Below are 19,627 nucleotides of genomic sequence, written 5' to 3' on the forward strand. Positions count from 1 at the left end.
CTTTAATAAATGAACAACACCGTTTAATGTCACCAGACAAAATTTTAAGACTAACACCACTGCAAAGCCCACTGTCTGACAAACAACTTTAATATTTTACTCTTATTTGCAACATCTCACCCTTTAGGAGATATAGTAAAACATACAAGGTCATCCCATAAAAGAGGATTTGGGAGAAAAAACTCTCAGACAATGAATGGATTCTTGGCTTAAAAGACTTTAGAAAGCAATGGAATCAGTCAGCTTACTGCTGCTTAGGACTGAACGACTATGGTTTTGTCCTCATTTATCTGTCCCATGATCTTAAGACAGTGCCCACATAGGAACCCCCCAGGTTAGATCCAACATGTTTGGGTGCTCTGAAAGGAAGCCCTAACTGAACTGGTATAGTGCTATCCACCATGACAGAGCTGGTGCAGAGGTTAAGGTTGTGAGCTTTATTTCCTGTGGGCAGGGTTTCATTATTTCAGCTCTCATTTGCCTCCTATGTACCCTTTAGCATGTCACTTAACCAGGCACTGTTCCGAAGACACCCCTGAAAAGGGACTGAGTATCCACTGGGTCAACCTGGTTAACAAATATTATTATTATTCTCTTTCTGATGCAAGGGAAAATGGGAATGCTGGTCTCCAAAGAATGGATATACTGACAATACCCACTTTTTAGGTACCACTGTAGCATTCTCGTGTAGACTGGCCAAAGGTCCCATTAGAATGTAGTATGCTACGTAACCTAACATGATTCCTACTGCAAAATCTTCTGGAAGTAGAGAATCAGGTAAGAGACTTGGTCCTCTGACAGGAAGGCTGTGTGAAGCATTGTATCTATATGTTTCTTAAGGCTACAATCCTTGAAAGGGTTACATTGGATTTGTTCTTGTTGATAGTGAGACCCAGATCCTTGAAGCAATTCAGGGTGAATTCAAATGACTTGCCTTTTCCTTTCATGGATTCTGCTAGAATGAGGAGTTAACTAGGAAATGGTAACTGTGAATGCCCTTTGTCCATCAGAAAGCAATCACTGGAGCCATGCATTTTGTAAAGACTTGAGTGTAGTAGACTATACAAAGGACAAACATGTGAATTTGAGATATCTCTCTACCCATGTGCAAACTTCAGGAACTGTCTGCATCATCTCTCTATGGGGATATGAAGGTAGGCATCTTTTAGGACCAGGGTGACCCTGAGCAGCTGGGGCTCCAGTAAAGGTAACAGGCTTCAGAGACAACATTCTGAACTTTGGAGCAATAAGAAATGTGAATAAGTGTGATATGTCTGGACTGGAGTGTGACATGTCTTTTTTGGAACCAGAAAGGATTTACAGGGAAAAAAAAAACTGTCTTTTCTCCCCGGGGACATTATCTATAGCCTCTGACTGTAATTTTTTTAAGACCACAGGATTAAGATCTGAATGGTCATTTGGAACTGACGGAACTGCTCTGCAGTTTGGAATTTTGAGAAACTGTGATTTGTAACCTTAGTGAAAATAAATTAGGGGCCTCTGCTACTGAGTGACAATTTCCAGTTTTTGCCAAAGAACGTCAATCACCTTCTAACTCTGAGATGGGGGGCTTGGGGAGAAGTTGGGGAGCATCACAGCTGATTCCTACAAAGTCACAAGTCCAGAGAGCCCTTAGGCTTCTCCATTGGTCTTGCTTGCTGTTTTCTTTTGAATGTTCACCTTTTCCAGTTGACTGACTTGTTTTTGTCTTTTTTATGGTATAAGGACCACAATTTATCTGGGTAGCTTCTGCTGAATTTAGGAGCTTGGGCCTAAAAAAACAGCTTAACTGATTGCTGCACAGTTCTACCCCCTTTTCTTCCAGCTTCTTGAATACTCCTTCAACAAGGGGTTCGAAGAGGAGGTAGATCCTATTCAAAGTGTGCATTAAGGACATCTTATCTTTACATGGTCTAGAAGTGGCTGATTCCTCAACTATGTAAGTGTCCAAATAACAGACTGTAACTATTCACTACACGATGCATCTACAGCATCACCATCACAGTGTTTGTCAATATGAGATGAAAAGTCAGACATTTCAAGCATCTCCTACTTCAGATCCTTACCTTGTATGCATTCTGCCTTAGCCTTCATCTTTTCCAGCAGGAAGTCCTGAAAGGTAAGCATGTGGACTTGTAGGTTAAGAGGCAAGTACTAGACTAGCAGGCCATTTTAAGGCTAACCAATTTCCCCTTCTGTGTTCAAAATACCCTATCCCATTTGATTATCGATTAGCCTTACCCTTCCAATGGTTGATAATTATATATTACCGCTAATGAGAAAAACTGGGATTACGCCACAGATAATTTGAGGTGATCTGTGTATGGAATCGAGCAGTTAGGGAGCTGCATCTGTCCATTAGTAGTACAAGGGTGCAATCCTGGGGTAAATTGTCTGTTTTACAACCATAGATCTAAGTTGTGCTTGAAAATGGACAGGGATGAACTTTATTTTATGTGGATATGGAGTCTGTTCCATAGCAGCAGTATCTTCTGCAAACTATACCTCTCCCTCAAAACTATTCTGTTGATGTTGCAGAAGAGGTTTAGATCCCTAGACCAAATATTTTGGATGCCAATTGACATTGCTAATGTGCAGTAAATCCATCAGTGATAGGTTGGAGGATGCCTTGTATGCCAGAAACCGGTTATCTCTTAGCAGTCTGTAACATACAGACTATAGTGACAAGGCTTTGAGTCAGTCCATGCAGGGCATGTTGCTTAAGCCTTGTATCCTTTTAGCAAGGTATCTTGGAGGACATTCCAGTTGTTGTACGTGTCTGGACAGCAACATGCCAAAGGAGCATCACACTCAATGACTGGACTAATGATGTCTGAATAAAAGAGGACAATGACATCCCTAGATCTAGACACAATCCCTTTGTTTATAAGCTGTGCAATATAGGAGGACTTCCTTAGAACAACAGACAATCCCGAACAACTGAGTCAGCTCTTAGGGGCATATTTTAAATGTGGTAGATAACTTCCCAAAAGATACAATAATGCATTTTGGGCTTTTTGTTTCAGACCACGATTTTGACACCAGTTATTTATTTGAGACAAACTATCCTGCAGGATGGCTAAGTCATTTCGGGATTCAATGACTGCTCCTACTAGCTTGCAATCACCTACAAACCTAGTGAGCCAGAGCCGTTTGGTATTGGTTTTTACTTCAGAAAAGTAGATGTCAAACAAGAGAGGTCCCAGCAAAGAACCTTTGGGAACTCCACTGATGAGTGGTTTCTTTGTGGAGGTAACTTTTCCCGTTTTAATTATCTATGTCTTATATATGAGACAGTTGGCAATCCAGTGGTTGGCATAGGGGTTTATTCCCAGTTTACATAGCTTTTCTACTACACTTGCATACGGAATTGTGTCAAAAGCTTTGGTTAGGTCAGACTACAAACTTCAGCTTAGAAGTTCAAGGCTCTAAAAGAAAGGGTAGCAGAAGTGTAAAACTTTTTCACAAATCTGGCGAGTAGCCTACTATTCACGTCATTGGGAAGAGGGTTCATAGATACAGCCACAGAAGATCTGTTGTTGAAATCCAGCTAAACCTTAGATGAATCAACTAGAGGAATTTTATAAAGGAGCTTGTGGGATTACTTGACTCTACAGACCAAGGCATTTACTTACAGCTCACTGGCGGAGGGGGGGGGGGGGCACAATAATAATTTAATTAAAAAAGTAAAACTTTTCCTACATTATGTTTTCTTTCTACACTCTCTCTCTACATTGTGTCTATGTGTGTGCATCTTACTACTTAAGGATTTCCCTGCCAATAAGGACTGTGCAGTGGTGCAGCTGTTGGCATGGTTGCCTCACAGCAAGAGGTTCTCTAGTTCGATTCTCAGCTGGAGTGCCTTCTGTGCGGAGTTTGCATGTTCTCCCTGCATTCAGGTGGGTTTTGTCCTGGTGCTTCGGTTTCCTCCCACGTTACAAAGACATGCTTCTGGAGCATTTCTCCCTGAACCTCCTCTGAAAATTGGCTCACTCCAAGTTGGAATTTCCTGGTAAACAAATGTTAAATAAATACATAAGACAAAGCTGACACATGCAGAGAAACAAGCTAGATTTGATTTCAGAGGCGTGTGAGATTGGAGCAGCAGCATTATGGATAGCAGATGGGGGTACAAGCTTTGGAGCCTTATTGATTTTCAGCAGCAGGATTGAATCAGCATTATGGATAACTCAGACAGGGTATGTGGTTTGGAATACTGGCATCACAAGGCTGAAGCAGCTTAGGAGCCTTATTGATTTTTGGCAGCATTAAGAATGCCAAGGTAATTGCAGGTATGAACTAGGTGTGTGTATGTGTGTATGCATGTGTAAAATGCCCTAATTAGAAGTGGCAGGATAAATTAACTTGCTCAGGCTCAAACAGTGTACCTCAGCTACAGGGCTTAAGAGCCTTAATCCTCTATACTAACTACTAGACCCTATGCTTAAAGTTAATCATTTCAGTTGGTTGAAAAAGTCTGAAATGTGTACTTTTATCATTTATTGGTTCAAGCATTTTGTTTCACTTCTTTATTGAAAATAATGTTCAAAACTACAAATTTAAAATGCACTCTAATAAATGCTGCTGTGTTTAACAAAAATACATCAAATCTGGAAGGTGAATCAATAACACAGGTATTTATGCATGGTCCTAAAATGTATTAAGGGGGCCTGTGGTTTTGAAAACAGCTCAGACACCATGGTTCACTTAATCTGCCACTGGATGAGTGCATTTTCAATGAATGCAAGCTTCAAAGGAACAAATGTTTACTGTTGCTCATGCTAAGTCTATTTAAATTTGTGCAACTGTGCTAGTAGTGCAACAGGTAGCATACTTGCCTTTGGTGCAGAAGGCTGTGGGATTTACACCTACACCATCTAGATGGATTCCTAACATTGCAGTGCACATTCAGAGGGGTTTCTGCACTTGTGTGTGTGTGTGTGTGTGTGTGTGTGTGTGTGTGTGTGTGTGTGTGTGTGTGTGTGTGTGTGTGTGTGTCATACTTTGGATGAGATGGTAAACCATGGCCTCATCTGCCTGCATTAATGACAGGTGCCACAAGATCTTTTATATCCATCTGAGCTATCAAAAACAGTAGGTGGAAGTTCCCCAATGCCCTGGCCAAATTTTTTCTAGCAGTATAAATACCACCAAGGGTCTCCCTTGAAATGAGGCTACTAACCTAGTGGGACTAGTCTGGGCAAAAAAGGATAAATTCATTTTGTTTTAAATTAAACCCACATTTCTGTTTTCATTTCAAAAGTAAAGAAGAAAATAGTATGTGCACTGACAGTTTTGAACAGTATTTATATCATCTGGGGGAAGAAAAGCAAGTAATGGGACTCCAGAGTAACTGCAGGGGTTGAGGACTGGTCCACTACCTTGCCTAGGTTCCCATTTGACCATGATCCGTCTCTGCCTATAGAAAAGGTTAGGTTTCCTTGGAGGTGGGGGAATGGGGGAGGGGCTGAGAAATCTGGCTCCACAGATGCATTTATTAACACATCCTCCAGAATATAAACTGGAAAAACAGCAAGTATCCCACAGCTCTGGCAGGCCCATAAAAGCAGTATACCTGAACTAGGCCTTTGAGTATTCCTCAGCCTCACACTAGAACTCCTTAATTTTAAGAGGTGTGCTGCCCAAAGGAGAAATCCTATCGTGGAGACGCAGACTGATAAGGTGCCTTCAGTGTTTGATGTGCATGCAGCAGCACAGGAGATCTGGCCTACATAAACCACAGCCACTGGAATCACCATCCTTAACTGCAGGCTCCAGCCTTCTCATTTTAGAAGGAGCCTCAGACACCTCAGATATTTCTAGTGCTGACTGTTTGGATTTCAGGAGAGACGTGAAATTTTGAGCCAGCTGTACTAGTTCTTCAGTAGAAGTTTGGGAGGAAAAGGGAATGAAGGCACTGCCCAACCTAGGTGAAGGTAAGCTGTCTGACACTGATGTGATACTTCATGATTTGTGCCTCTTGGCTCAACATAAAACAGCCCTGGAGGCTTTGGGTTTTGTGCAGGAGAACAAGATGTCAATCAAGTCTTGGGAAACTACTCATGGAAAAATACCATGTAATTACCACCCTTGCCTTCGGTAATGAGGCTATGACCCTCATATACCAATGGGACCTTGGTTTCAGGAAGTGTGGCAGAGTTGTCAGCCTGGGAAGACCTGTTACATGCTCAAGGTGTGATGGCTTGCAAAGTGGTCATGGAAGAGGCCTCAACCAAAACTGACTTGAGAAGGAGCTGCAAAAAAGATCTCTTTACACCTGGAATCTCCAGACCTTGGAAGATCAGAGTCAGTTCAGAGTCATCCATCAGGACAGTCCTCACACACTGCATGTTTCTCCCCATGCTTCTTGTTGGAATATTCAATGTCTTTCTATATCACTGTTGCAGAACTCGTAACATTATCTCCCTCTATGGCATAAAAGTGATACACGGATGCAGTTATGCAGAACTTCTTTGCCGCCAGTCAGAACACCATTACTGCTTGTTAGTCTGAATGCCTTGTTGCTGTGATGAATACCTAGCCATCAAATAAGTGCCTCATTGAGGTTTTTTTTTTCTTTTTTTTGGTCTTGTATTTTATTTTGCTTACCTAGAGTTCATGTCATCCAAGAAGGAAAAATGTCAGTGTGGGAGGCAAATTTCCCATAATGATCATCATGAACAATGTCTCTTTTGTTTGGGTGCTTCCCATGACCATAGCTCTTTACTATCTGTAAGGTTGAATACAAGTTACTTTACTTTAAGTGCGTTCGGAGTATCTGTAAGGTGTTTGTGCCTAAGATACTCAGAAGCCGTTGGTCTTCCCTGGCCATTTCCAGTGGTTGAACATCCAGCCTCGGTCACTTAATAGTAAACCTCACACTACATTTACCAAAGCTTTGTGTGGAAGTGTTGTGCTTCAAGTAAGATGAGACTCTAGAAGCATGTTTGTCTTCAAGGCTGTTAGGGACAGGATGTGTGCAACATCAAATGCTTGAGGTAAAGGCCCTTCTCCAAAGAGGATTACACCCTCTAGATTATGTGGGTGTCAAGATGAACTCCCACCCCAGCAGCAAAGTGTCATCAGAATATGTAGTGTTTTGGTAGCAATAAGGAAAGCTTTCAAATTTTATGAGAAGGGGAATGGAAGCATCTGCATTCCCTGACTCAATAATGTGGTTAATTAGGGGTTATATGAAGGATTGAAAAGAGGATGGGTTTCTCAGTAAGTTATGTTTGAGCAGAGGAACCAGGCAGGGGTGTCTTCTTTCCCCTTCTTCTATAATTTATATTTAGAACCATTGGCAAAGAAAATAAGGGACATGGAAATTCAAGGATACAACTGGCATGGTAATCAAGAAAAGTTGGCTTTATTTGCCAATGATAATATTTTGTACCTGATAAATCCACAAAAGGAAATCAGTACTGTGGAACATTTTGTGACAGTTTCATATCTTTTCAGGATATAATGTTTTAACCATAAATTATATTTCCACACACCATCAGTTCAGCAATACTTCATCTTATCGTGTCCCCATAAATATGGATATTTAATAGCACTGGTTAAAAAGGCTTCTGTTATGGCAGCTAAGGATATGTGAGAAGAGACCACACCAAAGACAATACAAAAACTGAGAAACAGGAAGCTCTTGTTTATGGATAGTAAAGTACAAGCATTGAAAATGTTTTTCACTCCTTTAGTTTCATATATGGGTCAGGTTTACTTTTATTAACCAGAGACAAGCCTGTGGATAATAATTAGCAAGGAGTTGAAGGCATTTGTCTGAGATGGTATAAGATAAGGACTCACAAATAAAAGAGGGCAAGAGTTAAGTGGGTTAACTTGATCCTTCCAACAGAACAGGGTAGTTTAGAATTACCTGATTTGAAGGAATATTTTAGAGCTATAAAGTTACGGCTCATATATAACACAAGCAGAAGGTTATAATTTGAAATGGAAAGGGCTGATGTTGAAGCTGAGGGTCAAGAAATAAGGTGAGAATGGCAATTTGTATACAGATCCTTCAGGAGAATAACAACCATACAGAATATTATATTCATAAAGTAGCAGAAAATTTTCTAAGTACTAAGCCAACACAAGAATGGAGAAAGGAGATTTTTGTTAATGGGGATGACTGCAAGTAGGGGTACAGAAAATAGGCAAGAGGGGGCTGGAATTTATTGAAGAAACCAGGCAAAGGAACCAAGACATTGGGAGCAAATAACTCAAGCAGGAAAGGTAATAAAGTGGGATGAGGCCAAGAAGACATTTGGATTGTAGGCTAGAGACTGCCTTCCCTACCAAGGAGTACACAAAATAGACAAAAGGGTGATGGAATTTACTGAGGAAAATTGGCAAAGGAACTAAGGTATTGGGAACAAGTAACTCAAATGGGAAATGTAACAGAATGGGATGAGGCCATGATGATGTTTGGACTGTGGGTTGGAGACTGCCTTCCACCCAGGGATTAATATCAGAGTATAGGCAAAGAGAAAGGGATAGGTGAATCTTAAATGAAAAACTATGGTAGAGTGTTTAGCTAAATCAAGAACAGAAAAGGAATAATTACTAGGGCAAAAAATAGTGCATGATAACTATAAGAATCAACCAGAGGGGGTTAGAAAAGACTGGGAAGAAAGAATGGAAAAGCGATTTACAAGGAACAAGTGGACATGTGTATGGCTCTCAAAGTCCAGCAAGTTTAGGATTTTGCTTTGAAGTGTTTGCATTGGTATTTTTATACCCCAAGCAGACTTCAAAAAATTGTTCCTTGGGTAAATGACAAATATAGCACATTCATACGTTCATAGATTAGTACTACGCTAACTACCCTTGTGGGCCATTTTAAGCCTAGCCAATTACCCATGTGAGAATCAAACCCTGCACCTTGTGTTTGTAAGATAAACACCTTAATCATTATGCCAACCCCCCTTTTCTATTTTCTGTACCCCTACTTGCAGTCATCCCCATTGACAAAAATCTCCTTTCTCCATTCTTGTGTTGGGGTGTGACAGGGAAGAAACAGGTAACTGGGAAAACACATTTTGAAAGTGTAAGCAAATTTTAAAAATTCCCTACAGAGTACTCTGTCTGGGTGGGTAAATGACTGTAACTAGGGGAAATGATTCTGGGACCACGGATCTGAATTGCCTATGCATAATAAGAGCCTTGTTAAGTTTAATTCTGCGTGCTGACCCCCCCCCATGAAAAAAAAACATACTAGAAAACAGAAATCAGAGTCTAAGCCAACTGCATTTGAAGCACTGAATATTATAAAACAGAGAAAAGAACTGGAAGATGATTCTTTAGAAAAGGGAAGGAGCAATGAACATAAAAATAAATGGAAATTGTGGGAACAGTTCATGCAGAATAATTTTCAGGAAGAGGAGGAGTGAGGTTTAAGAGAAGGTAGGACATGAATAAATTATGTAATGCTGGAATGATGATAGTTGTAAATAAAGAGAAGATATGTGATAAAGGGGAACATGTTAACATGGTTTGCTTTCTTTTCTGTTAATTTATGTTTGCCTACATCTTAAGTGATAATTTAATAAAGACATTAAAAAAAGGAAGGGAAACTATCAAAAGCATGTTGAAAAGATCCATAACTCCAAGGGCTGGTGACAGGGGTCTAACGTAAGAAGATCTGTGAGCACATGGTTGCTCCGTATCCACTGGCACCCGACACAGGTCACTATAATGTTTGCATCCTCAGGGTTTCAAACACAAACCATAATGAATGCAACCACAATAAGCCCCAGACAGGCACAGTTAGAGACTGTGCCCTACACTGTCCGTCACTCAAGTTCCCAGCACCAACAGTATCTTGGCCCAATCCTAAGGCAGAAAAGACAACTGCGGACAACATCTAGCTCAAGATTATGAAGGCAATCCTCTGGGAAGGAATCAAAGACAATTCCCAAACTCTGGTCACCTCTAGGAACTGCAGCAACAACAACAAAAACATTCACTGTATAGGATGTTTTCAGAGTGACTTGATGGGGCCACCAAAAGCTACTAGTTTCTGAAATGGAGTACTTGGAAATCACAACTACCAAAATTTATGAAAAAAAAAAGATTGTTAAAATCACTAGGCAATGAAGAAAGACCAAATGACAACAATTTATGCTGAAGTGATGCTCACCAATAGTAAACTAAAAAACCCAAAATACTGATATGTCAAATGGTGTTCAGGATGTCCACTGTTACCCTCCAAGCATTATAAAGCAGAGGTAGGAGACCCTGAAATGTCACAATAAAGCATCACACGTACAGGATATGCTATACGCTGACTAACACAGTCTGCCCCCTTTGGGAGCAGACAGAAGTGGGAGAAAATGTCAAAATTTGTTCAAAATGTAGGACAACATTTACAGCCCCCTTCAGGAGCATAGTTTGGGCCTATCCCAAGATCGCCACTAAGATGGATGTCTCTCTCTGGATACTGCCAAGACAAGAGTAACTACATCTGCAGCCCATGTTTTTTTATTTCACAACAGTTATTCAAGCAGCACTGAAATCAGCGAATTGTCCCCCTCAGAGGTAGTCCCAGACCAAGGTCAACACTGTTGTGATGCATCTAGCGGTGTCACCCTCCTTCATGACTTAGCAAGCACAAGAGGTGGCAAGACTGTATGACACCACAGTGTCTTCCTCGGGTGGCAAGAAGGCTACTTTCTCTTTTGCAGCTGACTAGGTTAACAGCAGAAATATTTGCAAGCAACTTCCAGACATAGTAATCATGGTACATATGGAACAAAACAGGTTTTGTTGGTTAGGATATGATGAAAACAGCATCATCTACACCAAACATATTTGCTGACAAAGTCACAGTAAGGTTTCTGCTATGCACTGCCAACATCCTCCATAACCTCCTGATTATTCGACTGCACCACTCTTTCCACTTCTCAGTTTACCTGTCTATTCTGCTGAATATTTCTTTCATTTTATTTAAAATTTGATAAAACTTAAAAAGAAAAAGACAAACAGAATTCAGTAGGGTAGCAAGGCCTAGTAATGACTCCTAAAAAAGGTGGTGGAGTACAGGTCCGCTAAAGTCTCAAGACGGGGTGGGCAAGGTGGGAGATGGGGAAAACCAGTTGTACACGGGATATTAGCAACTATTACACAGACACAGCTGTTTTTGATCAGTGTTTTTCAGATGTTCATGTCTGACATGCCCACCCAGTGAAACACACCATTTTCTTAGCCCCGGCTTGGATGGACTATACAACCAATAAACTAGTTAACACTGCCAATACTGTGCAGTTGTACAATTGCTCTGCAGTGTTTCTTCAGACCTTTTCAAAACGGACACTATGAGATATAGTTTTATTCACAACGGATGAAAGATGTCCTTTAAAAAATCTAAAGAATACTGATAAGCAACCTAACTCATATTTTAATCTCTTTAAAATTGCATCTGCAAAACGTACACCTTCTCTCTACATCGGGTATCAATAAACAGAGTAGTACAGTACTTGCCATAAAATGTTCATCTTGTCAACTGTCATGATAACACTTAAGAAAGAGAGACATGCCTTTTACATGCACCCATTGCATGTTCCCCCTTGGGATACAGCAGGCATACTTAGGAGAAATATATTCGGTTCTTAAAGGTAAAGCCTCCTGGTTCCCAGAGGCAGAAGATTACTTCTGGCACTCAACCCTCTCCCCATTGAGGAACAACTGTGCCCAAACAGACGAAACCTCCAGGGAATGAATAGCCAAGTGTAAAGGGGCTTCATGACCATCTGGGAGAAAAGGATGTTAAAATAAAAAGACAGAATGCTATATCTCATTGAACAAGAAGTAATGGTGGAAACAAAAATACAATAAATGAAAAGCAGTGTAAAGACAATTAAACTATTTGCACCCAAAACAGGACCAGAAGTTGTAGTGAGCCTGTGGTTAATAAAATGGAAACAGCCTGTCTCAAATGTTCTGAAGAGAACTCTTCAGTCAGTACTAAGTAGCAAGGAAAGAAATGAGATGAATCTGATTTTTCCATTCAGGGCCAAGGCAGCACTTCCTTAGATCTGTTAGTTTAAATTCCATCACCTCCTCCATCAGATGAATTCAGTTAGCACTCATTATCTGACAAGGACAGTGAGAACATGAGCTGAATCTACAATTTAACAGGTCAATCTGTCAATGAAAAGGGAAGGATTTCTGAGGTGACTCTCTCTCACATGTTAACATCCCCCTTTTACTAACACCTGTTCTTAGGCTGGATAATTAAGACGTCTTTGTACAATACATTTTATTGTGAAAATACTAATACAGAACAGTTTTATTGCAATGAGGTTTACACACAACATGACTCTGGATGGACTAACATTCAAAGCCTTAGAGAAGCTGACTAAGGACAGAAGAGAGTAAGCTGCCAACTTAGTGTCACTGGGACAGGGTGTTGGCACAATCTAGCCAAAGAAGACCCAGAAGTAGAGTTCCTGCATTTGGGACTCAGAGCCATGACCCTACCGAAGTATGTGTAGCACTCTACCTAATAATCTCAAATGTGCAGAAGCATACACACATGCCACACTAAGGACAGTGGGGATTGTACTGCTCTTTTTAGCCCAAAAGGAGGACTGTGATAGCAACATTAACAGAAATTATTAGTCACACTAAAAAAAAAGCTGCGTTCCCAGATTCTCGTCTCTCTCTCTCAAGTGTTCCAGAACAATGACTGAATGGAAGGAGGAATAATTAGGCCTATAAGCCTATGAACCTATAAAGGAAAGGGTGTGACCACAAAATTTGCAAGCACAAATTATTATTACCTCACAATGAAAACACTATATTAAAATACCTCCTTGTAGTCTTCTTTTCCTTCTTCAATGTACTTTTCAATTTCTTTTATGCAGGATATAATATTCTTTTCTTTTTCCTTGATGTCATTAATCTGTTGAATAAAAAAGCAGCATATTAGAAAAGAATATTTAAATACAGCCCTAAAGAAAATGTGACTGCTGAAGGACGGTCTTCAGTTGTCACAGCACTTCTAAATTCTTCTTAGCATAAACTCTTCATAAATGCCTTTATTCAATCTAATTCACACAAAGAATGTTGTTAACACTTTATAGTTTCTCTGCTTGTATAACTTAATTGTATTTGCATAATGCTTAGCTCATTTACTCAGAACCACCCAATGCTTGGCGACCACACCACTGGATACACACTGATTTGGTCAAACTAACAACCTGAAGATATCTGATAAGTACTTATTGTACATTTTTGCATTTATTCTGCATTGCTAAAGTATAACCTTGCTAAATATGCACTTATTTTTGGCATTTGTTTGTGATCTCAGTTAGGAAGGCTTTTGTTTTACTCTATAGTGAGAGTAGACATGAACAGTGTAATTTCTGAGTTTGTGATTGCTAAATGAACCTGACAGCATACTGTTCTGCTATAGACCAGAGCACTTTTTTTTTAAATTTCTCTGCATGTATAAGCAAGTCGTGTTTGAATAACACTTCCCATCATGCGGTAGCATGCAACCGTGCACTGTATAGATGCAGGGACCTAGAAATGAAAGCTACATACTTACCGCAACACTAGATCAGAGTTGTCTTTTGTCCATTTCAAACTGTGGGTTCCAGATCAGACTCAGATCTGAGGTTGGCATCTCAGATTCTTCAACCCCAATGCTCCACTTCCTCTACCCATAGTACACTGCCCTCTCAGAACCTCCTCAACTTGTTTGTTCTCAAGGAGGAAAGAAGATTTCCCAAAAATAGGAACAAATGAAAGGAATGCTACAGCAGTAGTCCCAGTACAAGCTTCTAGCTGCTCTGCCCAGTCAGCCAAAAATATCACCAAAGAATGAAACTTTGGAAGGGAGGAATGAGGGAGCGATGGTTGAGACAGATGAAAGAAGACAGCATTGTACCTCTATCATTAATATAACTACATAACTTTCATATCTCAGTGTTGTCTTTTCCATCCACCCCAACCTGTGGGACAGAGACTCCAGTCAGTTAAAACCCCAGGGTGGCATCAGGAGAGAACGTTCCACAGAATGGTGGAGCCAAATGAAGAACTGAATCCTGATTGCATATTCAATCTGTAATGGTTTACAAAGGTTGCAGTACAAGACCAGGCAGCAGCTGCGCAAACTTCATCCAAGGAGGCTCAAGCAAAAGAAGCAACTGATGTGGCAACTGCCCCTGTAGAATGAAATTTAGGCTTACTAGGTAAAGGAGTTCCTTTTGAAGAATACACAAAATGAAATCCAAAAGCTGTCTGAAAAGGAAAACTTTGGATAAAGGCTTACCCATCAAAGCTTTGGAGAAGGAAACAAAAAAATGATTAGACTTCTGGAATTACTTTGTTTTGACTAGATTAAATCTTATGTGATGAACATCCAAACAACGTAGCAGATACTCCCTTTTGTTGTTAAAATGGAAAAGAAAACGGGTAAATGAGTGGACTGGTTTAGATTACACCCACTTTTGGCAAGAAGGAAAGATTGTTACATACAAAAACTCTATCCACAAGTTAAGGTCACATGGAACATAAAATTGGAAGCTTTGACACCCTTTTGGCTGAAGTAACAAGTCCTTCTGCTTTTCCCGGTTAGGGGTTGCCACAGCGGATCACCAGTCCTCTAATGACTGGCAGTGGATTTTTACGGTGTTGAGTTGCCAGCCTGGCACCCAACCTTCAATGAAGGCACACCCGCACACACCTACATGCATGTCTTTAAAGTTCACTTGACTGCAGGGCGAACATGCAGACTCTGCACAAAAGGCAGTCCAGCTGAGAATCGAACCGGAGAACCTCTTGCTGTGAGTCCACAACACCAACCACTGCACAAGTCTTCCAGGAAAGCAGGTTCAAATCCACTGTAGCAGAAGGCTCAAAATGTGGTCTAATCAAAGCCTTCAGAAGCACGGTAGGATCCCAAGGAGGTAACTAGTTCTGATAGTTAGTCTAAGAAGGAAGGTACCTTTGAAAATGGCATTTGACAGTTTGAAGGGGGGCTGTGGTAAGTCTAATTGGAAGTGCCTGGAACTGATAAGGACTGGCTCATAGAACGATGTGCAAGAACCTCATTGAGTGGCTTGCTATTTTATAAGATAGGCATCCTTGAGGTCTACCAAGCACATTCAATTGTTCTTCCAAAGGAGAGGAAGAATGGACTGCACCATGACCATAATTTGGTCAGTTTTATGTAGCGATTCAGATCACCGAGGTCCAATATGGACCCGAGGTCTTTGTTTTTCCTTGGACTCCAGATCATCTTTGGTGTGGTGGAACCTCTTGAATGACTTGGTTGTGAAGCAGCTTTCTTATCTCCACCATTGCTTCCCTTCACTGATGGGGTAGAAAGTCAGGAAGAGACTTTTGGCTCTACCTTGGAGTGTAAAGAAAGGGAATTGAACATCTGGAAATGACTTTCAACATCCAAGCATCTGAAGTGATGGACATCCGAGCTTCTGGGTGGACAGCCAGGCATCTCCAACTGCCTATAGACAGCAGCAGCTGGGCAACACTTCAAGGGCAGTGAAAGGGCTTTCTGGAGAAGGGGCCCTGGAAAACCTGGTTTTGCAGACCACCCCTGCCCCTGGGATACTGACCACTGAAGCTACCCCCTTGCATCAGGGGGCACCATCACCAGGAGTATCCTGGAAGAACCTACTGTGACTTGTGAGAAAAAAATATGTTTACCGCCTCCTGGTTTTTGGAAAAGTGCATTTGAGGCTGAAGAAACATACCCCAATGGCAGGCAATGTCTTATTTCCCTGTTTACTCTTAGTGAAAGTATCCTTGATGTTTGGACTAAAGCAGAACAATCATATGGGGTGTGTTTAGAAAGGATGTCTTAACTGACTGCACTAATTAATGCCTCCAGGTGTTTCTGCAGTTACATCCTGATGCCTCAAGGCATCAAATACTGTGTTACACAGAAAGTATTAAAAGATTTCATCTTAAAGCTTACAAAATGGCAGACAGATGTATTGCTATCTGATATCTGCCTAGTGCAGGTAAAGAGATTTTAATTGCTCTTTATATTACATTTATTTATATGTCATAAATGTCACATTCTGCTAAATATCTCAACAACCAAGTAGCACAGACAGAACTGCTTAATCTCATATAAAAGCTCTCAGCGGGATGGCCAAAATGCTGAAGACAGTGTTTGTGTAACTTAAGTGGTTACTGAGATACTGTAAATTGTTTATAAAACATTATAAATTTAATAGATACTAGGATTCAATAAAGCTTACGCTAAGTATACACTGTTCTGAATGAACAAACACCACAAGCATAACTCACACCTTCTTCCTCCTAATTTTAGTTTTCCTTCTGATTTTCTTCCAGTTTTAAATATTGAGGAGGATTCATAAAGGTTACCACAAACTGTACGCTACATGTAAACGTGGTATAATTTTACTCAGTGACTAGAAAGCACAACAATGTGGTAGGGATGTTCTTTTGAATGCAAACTGAGTACACTTAGTATAGGTGTTATTGAATTTGGCCCATTTTGTTTAATGTGACTTACAAAATCCAGTTTAAGATCAAGAACCTAAAAAAAAACTACCACTATAAAACAAGAAGAGTTTGCCATTTACACTTCTTTAGTAATCCCTGTGGTTCCGGAGAATATAGCCCCCAGGGGTGTACTCAAGATTACCCCACTACCAAAGATGCAACACCCCCCAGGATTAAATGACAGCATTAGTTTAAAGGAGATATGAACATTTATTTGAAATATGAGGACAGAATTTGATTATACCAAAAAAGCCTAGGCTCCACCCATCAGAAGTTAACAGTGCAAACTTCCAGAGCTCCACTGGAGGGACTGAGTTAAAGCAGGCCACAAAATTACACAGAAGCATCATAATACTAGTGACTGCCTTGTGGGCCACCCCATTTGGAGCATTTGAAAGAAGGCCTCATAGATACACTTCAAATCAACTAAATAGTAGACAGCTGAGCCTGTAGATACTTTGGGCCTCCTGTGGCTGCTGTGTCGATACAGTCTTTGACATCTCCGTAACCAGACCTCTCTGCTGCCTTGTCAGGTGTACCAAATAATTTAACACACTCAGTGTGATGGTGGCTGACACATAGATGCACATTCCCAGACTGTCCAATGCCAGACACTCCATATTTGGAGGATGAACTATAGAGGTCTCGTCTGAGATCTCTTACCTTGGTGGTTGCAGCAACCAGAATGGCATCCACCACCTGGTCCTTGCTGCAAAAAAGTTTATCCTTGGTATAGAGGGTTTCTGGGGATTGACTCCACCATATTTGGTGCTCAACATGCCCCCTGGGACACCAGACAGACAAGGGCACTCACAGGGGGAACCACCAGGACATAGATGGACCTATGTCAAAAGCTTCAAGAAATACAGGCTCCTCGGGTTTGGCAGCTTCGGTGATCCAACCCCCATTCTGTCAATTTAATAAGATGCCAAATGAAGCAACTTCACAGGAGGATTTCGGGAAGTCTAGATGCTTCCTCTTGCATCTGCTATTCAAGTGAACCTCTGAGAAACACTTAAGAAGTGGGAGAACCTGTAACGTGGGAAGGCTTGAGGTTTAATGGTGCAGGCTGTCCCAAAGCCAGCTGATGTCGGAATGAGGAGAGGGACAAGATCGGGATCAGCCAGACTTATTAACTGAAGCCCCATTCTCCCTGTGAAAGAGAATCCTCTCTACAACACTGAATATCAACACAAATGCCAGATGGCTGGGCACAGCTCCCCTTGGGTTCACAGATCCAACAGACAAAATGGTTCCCTGCGTCACACCCAATGGGTGCAATATTCAGATGAGAGGTGAACTATTCAAAGCCAATGCACGCAAGAGAAGGGAAGGTTTTGAAAGAGTAGCATCATTCTCTCTGGATCCAAAAGGAAGAGGCTTAGATCTGGGTGTGGATGGTTCCAGCAAGAATTTGGCTGGAGTAATTGGCAGGAATGGGGAATGGAGTCTTGCCATAACAGAAGACTTGTTGGCGGTACAGATTTTTGTCCCAAAGACTCCCCCATCTGTGGAATAGACTCCCTCTCCATGTCAAGCAAAGTACCTCACTAGACCTCTTTAAGAGGAACCTGGATGACTGGATGGAAAACAGAAAATACACCCCTAGAATTCCAATCATGTCACTGCTGGACAGGGGAAACAGGGGCTGACTTTGTGGAACATGGGTGAAATTCTTGGCTAGGTTATATGGGCCTCCAGGCCAATAGCTTAGTATCATCCTATGAACCTAAGGAGATTCAGAAAGGAAGGGGGCTAGGAATGCTCAATCCCAGCGAGTTAAACAAATCTGATCCAGAAGCTGAGGCAGTAGATAACTGGTGCCAAAGGGACATCAAGGCACACCATGAATCAGAAGCAGAGGGGTCCAAGACCTGTAGATCTTCAGATCCGGCTGTCCTTCTGTCGAGGCAAAGAAGTGTCTGTATTCCTCTCTCTCATCTGCTTTGCTCTTGCCTCCATAAATCTTCTCTCTGTCTATCTCTTTCTTTATCACCTGTCTTCTCAACAAGTCTGTTTTGTGGGAGAGGGGAAGATGGAATGGTAGAAGAGATAGAAATCAGATGGGAAGAGACCCTTCAAATCCAATTTTGCCCTTCTGTCTTCAAAGAGTCTCTGTCTAAAGAGCATGCATGCATGCTTGACACTTCCCATCGAAGTGACTGGCATCTAAACAATACTCACACTTGTCATGTGTGTCTTTGGGGGTGTGGGAAGGAAGCAACTTAAGCCCACACCCAGCACACTTTTTAAATCCTGAAGCCTGTTTCTCAATGACAAACTTGAGGGAAACAATCACATCAACAAATACAACTGGCCAGAAAAACAGAAACAACTACTAACCAACATAATTATGCACTATCAAATATACAAACCTCACTACTAATAAAATACATACTACTAATACAACTACTGGCTATATAAATACAGAACACTTTCTGGTAAACCTAAGAAAGGGAAGAAAGAACAGAAAGCCACTAAATAATATCAGTCAATAAAGGCAGAGAAAAATCTGAGAAAAGGATCACCAACTACCTCACAAAGCTAACTATCACATTATCTAAGGTAGAGGAGGTACAAAGCCAATACAGTAGAAGAACAAGAAACTCTTATCGCACTAATGGAGCTCAAGACCATATCTGGATGCAAATGTGGCACGTGTTATACAAGAAGATTCAATTCACAGGGCAGTGTACTATTGGTAGAGGATGTGTAGCTTTGGGACTGAAGAATGCTGCATGCTGGCTTCGGAGCAAAGTCTGATCTGGTAACTCACATATTGAGGCAGACAAAAAAAGACAAAACTGGATTCTTAATTTTCCCTATGTAACTTTATCCATAAATTCCTAGTGTTCAAAATAGCCCAGAGTTGAGCGTAAAGCTACAAGCTGGCTCTAAGAGGCATGGTGCTTTTCTTTAGTTGATTGACATTGTTTGTTTTAGACAGCACTCCAGAAAATCAGCCCCAACCCCACTGGTGCACTCTTCCTACATCTCACAACAACAAACTTCTAGAACCATGGATACGCACTTTCCAACTGCTTCTGTAGCAAGCTTAGTTGAAATGGGCATCATAATACTTACATAAACTAAGACACTGTGCGACAGATGTAGTTCTGCA

General features: G+C 41.1%; 1 protein-coding gene across 1 annotated transcript in view; it reads right to left on the reverse strand.

Moving 5' to 3' along the window:
- Nucleotides 1–19,627, reverse strand: part of RAD50 (RAD50 double strand break repair protein) — a gene marked incomplete in the record, with an annotated part of 1,663,481 nt that overhangs the window by 798,707 nt on the left and 845,147 nt on the right. Inside the window, 1 exon segment of the mRNA XM_044069198.1 lies at nt 12,815–12,907. Within this exon segment, the coding sequence (XP_043925133.1) occupies nt 12,815–12,907 (93 nt within the window).

Source organism: Protopterus annectens, chromosome 4.part0 (assembly GCF_019279795.1).
Source record: "Protopterus annectens isolate FY-2018-M chromosome 4.part0, PAN1.0, whole genome shotgun sequence".
NCBI lineage: Eukaryota > Metazoa > Chordata > Ceratodontiformes > Protopteridae > Protopterus > Protopterus annectens.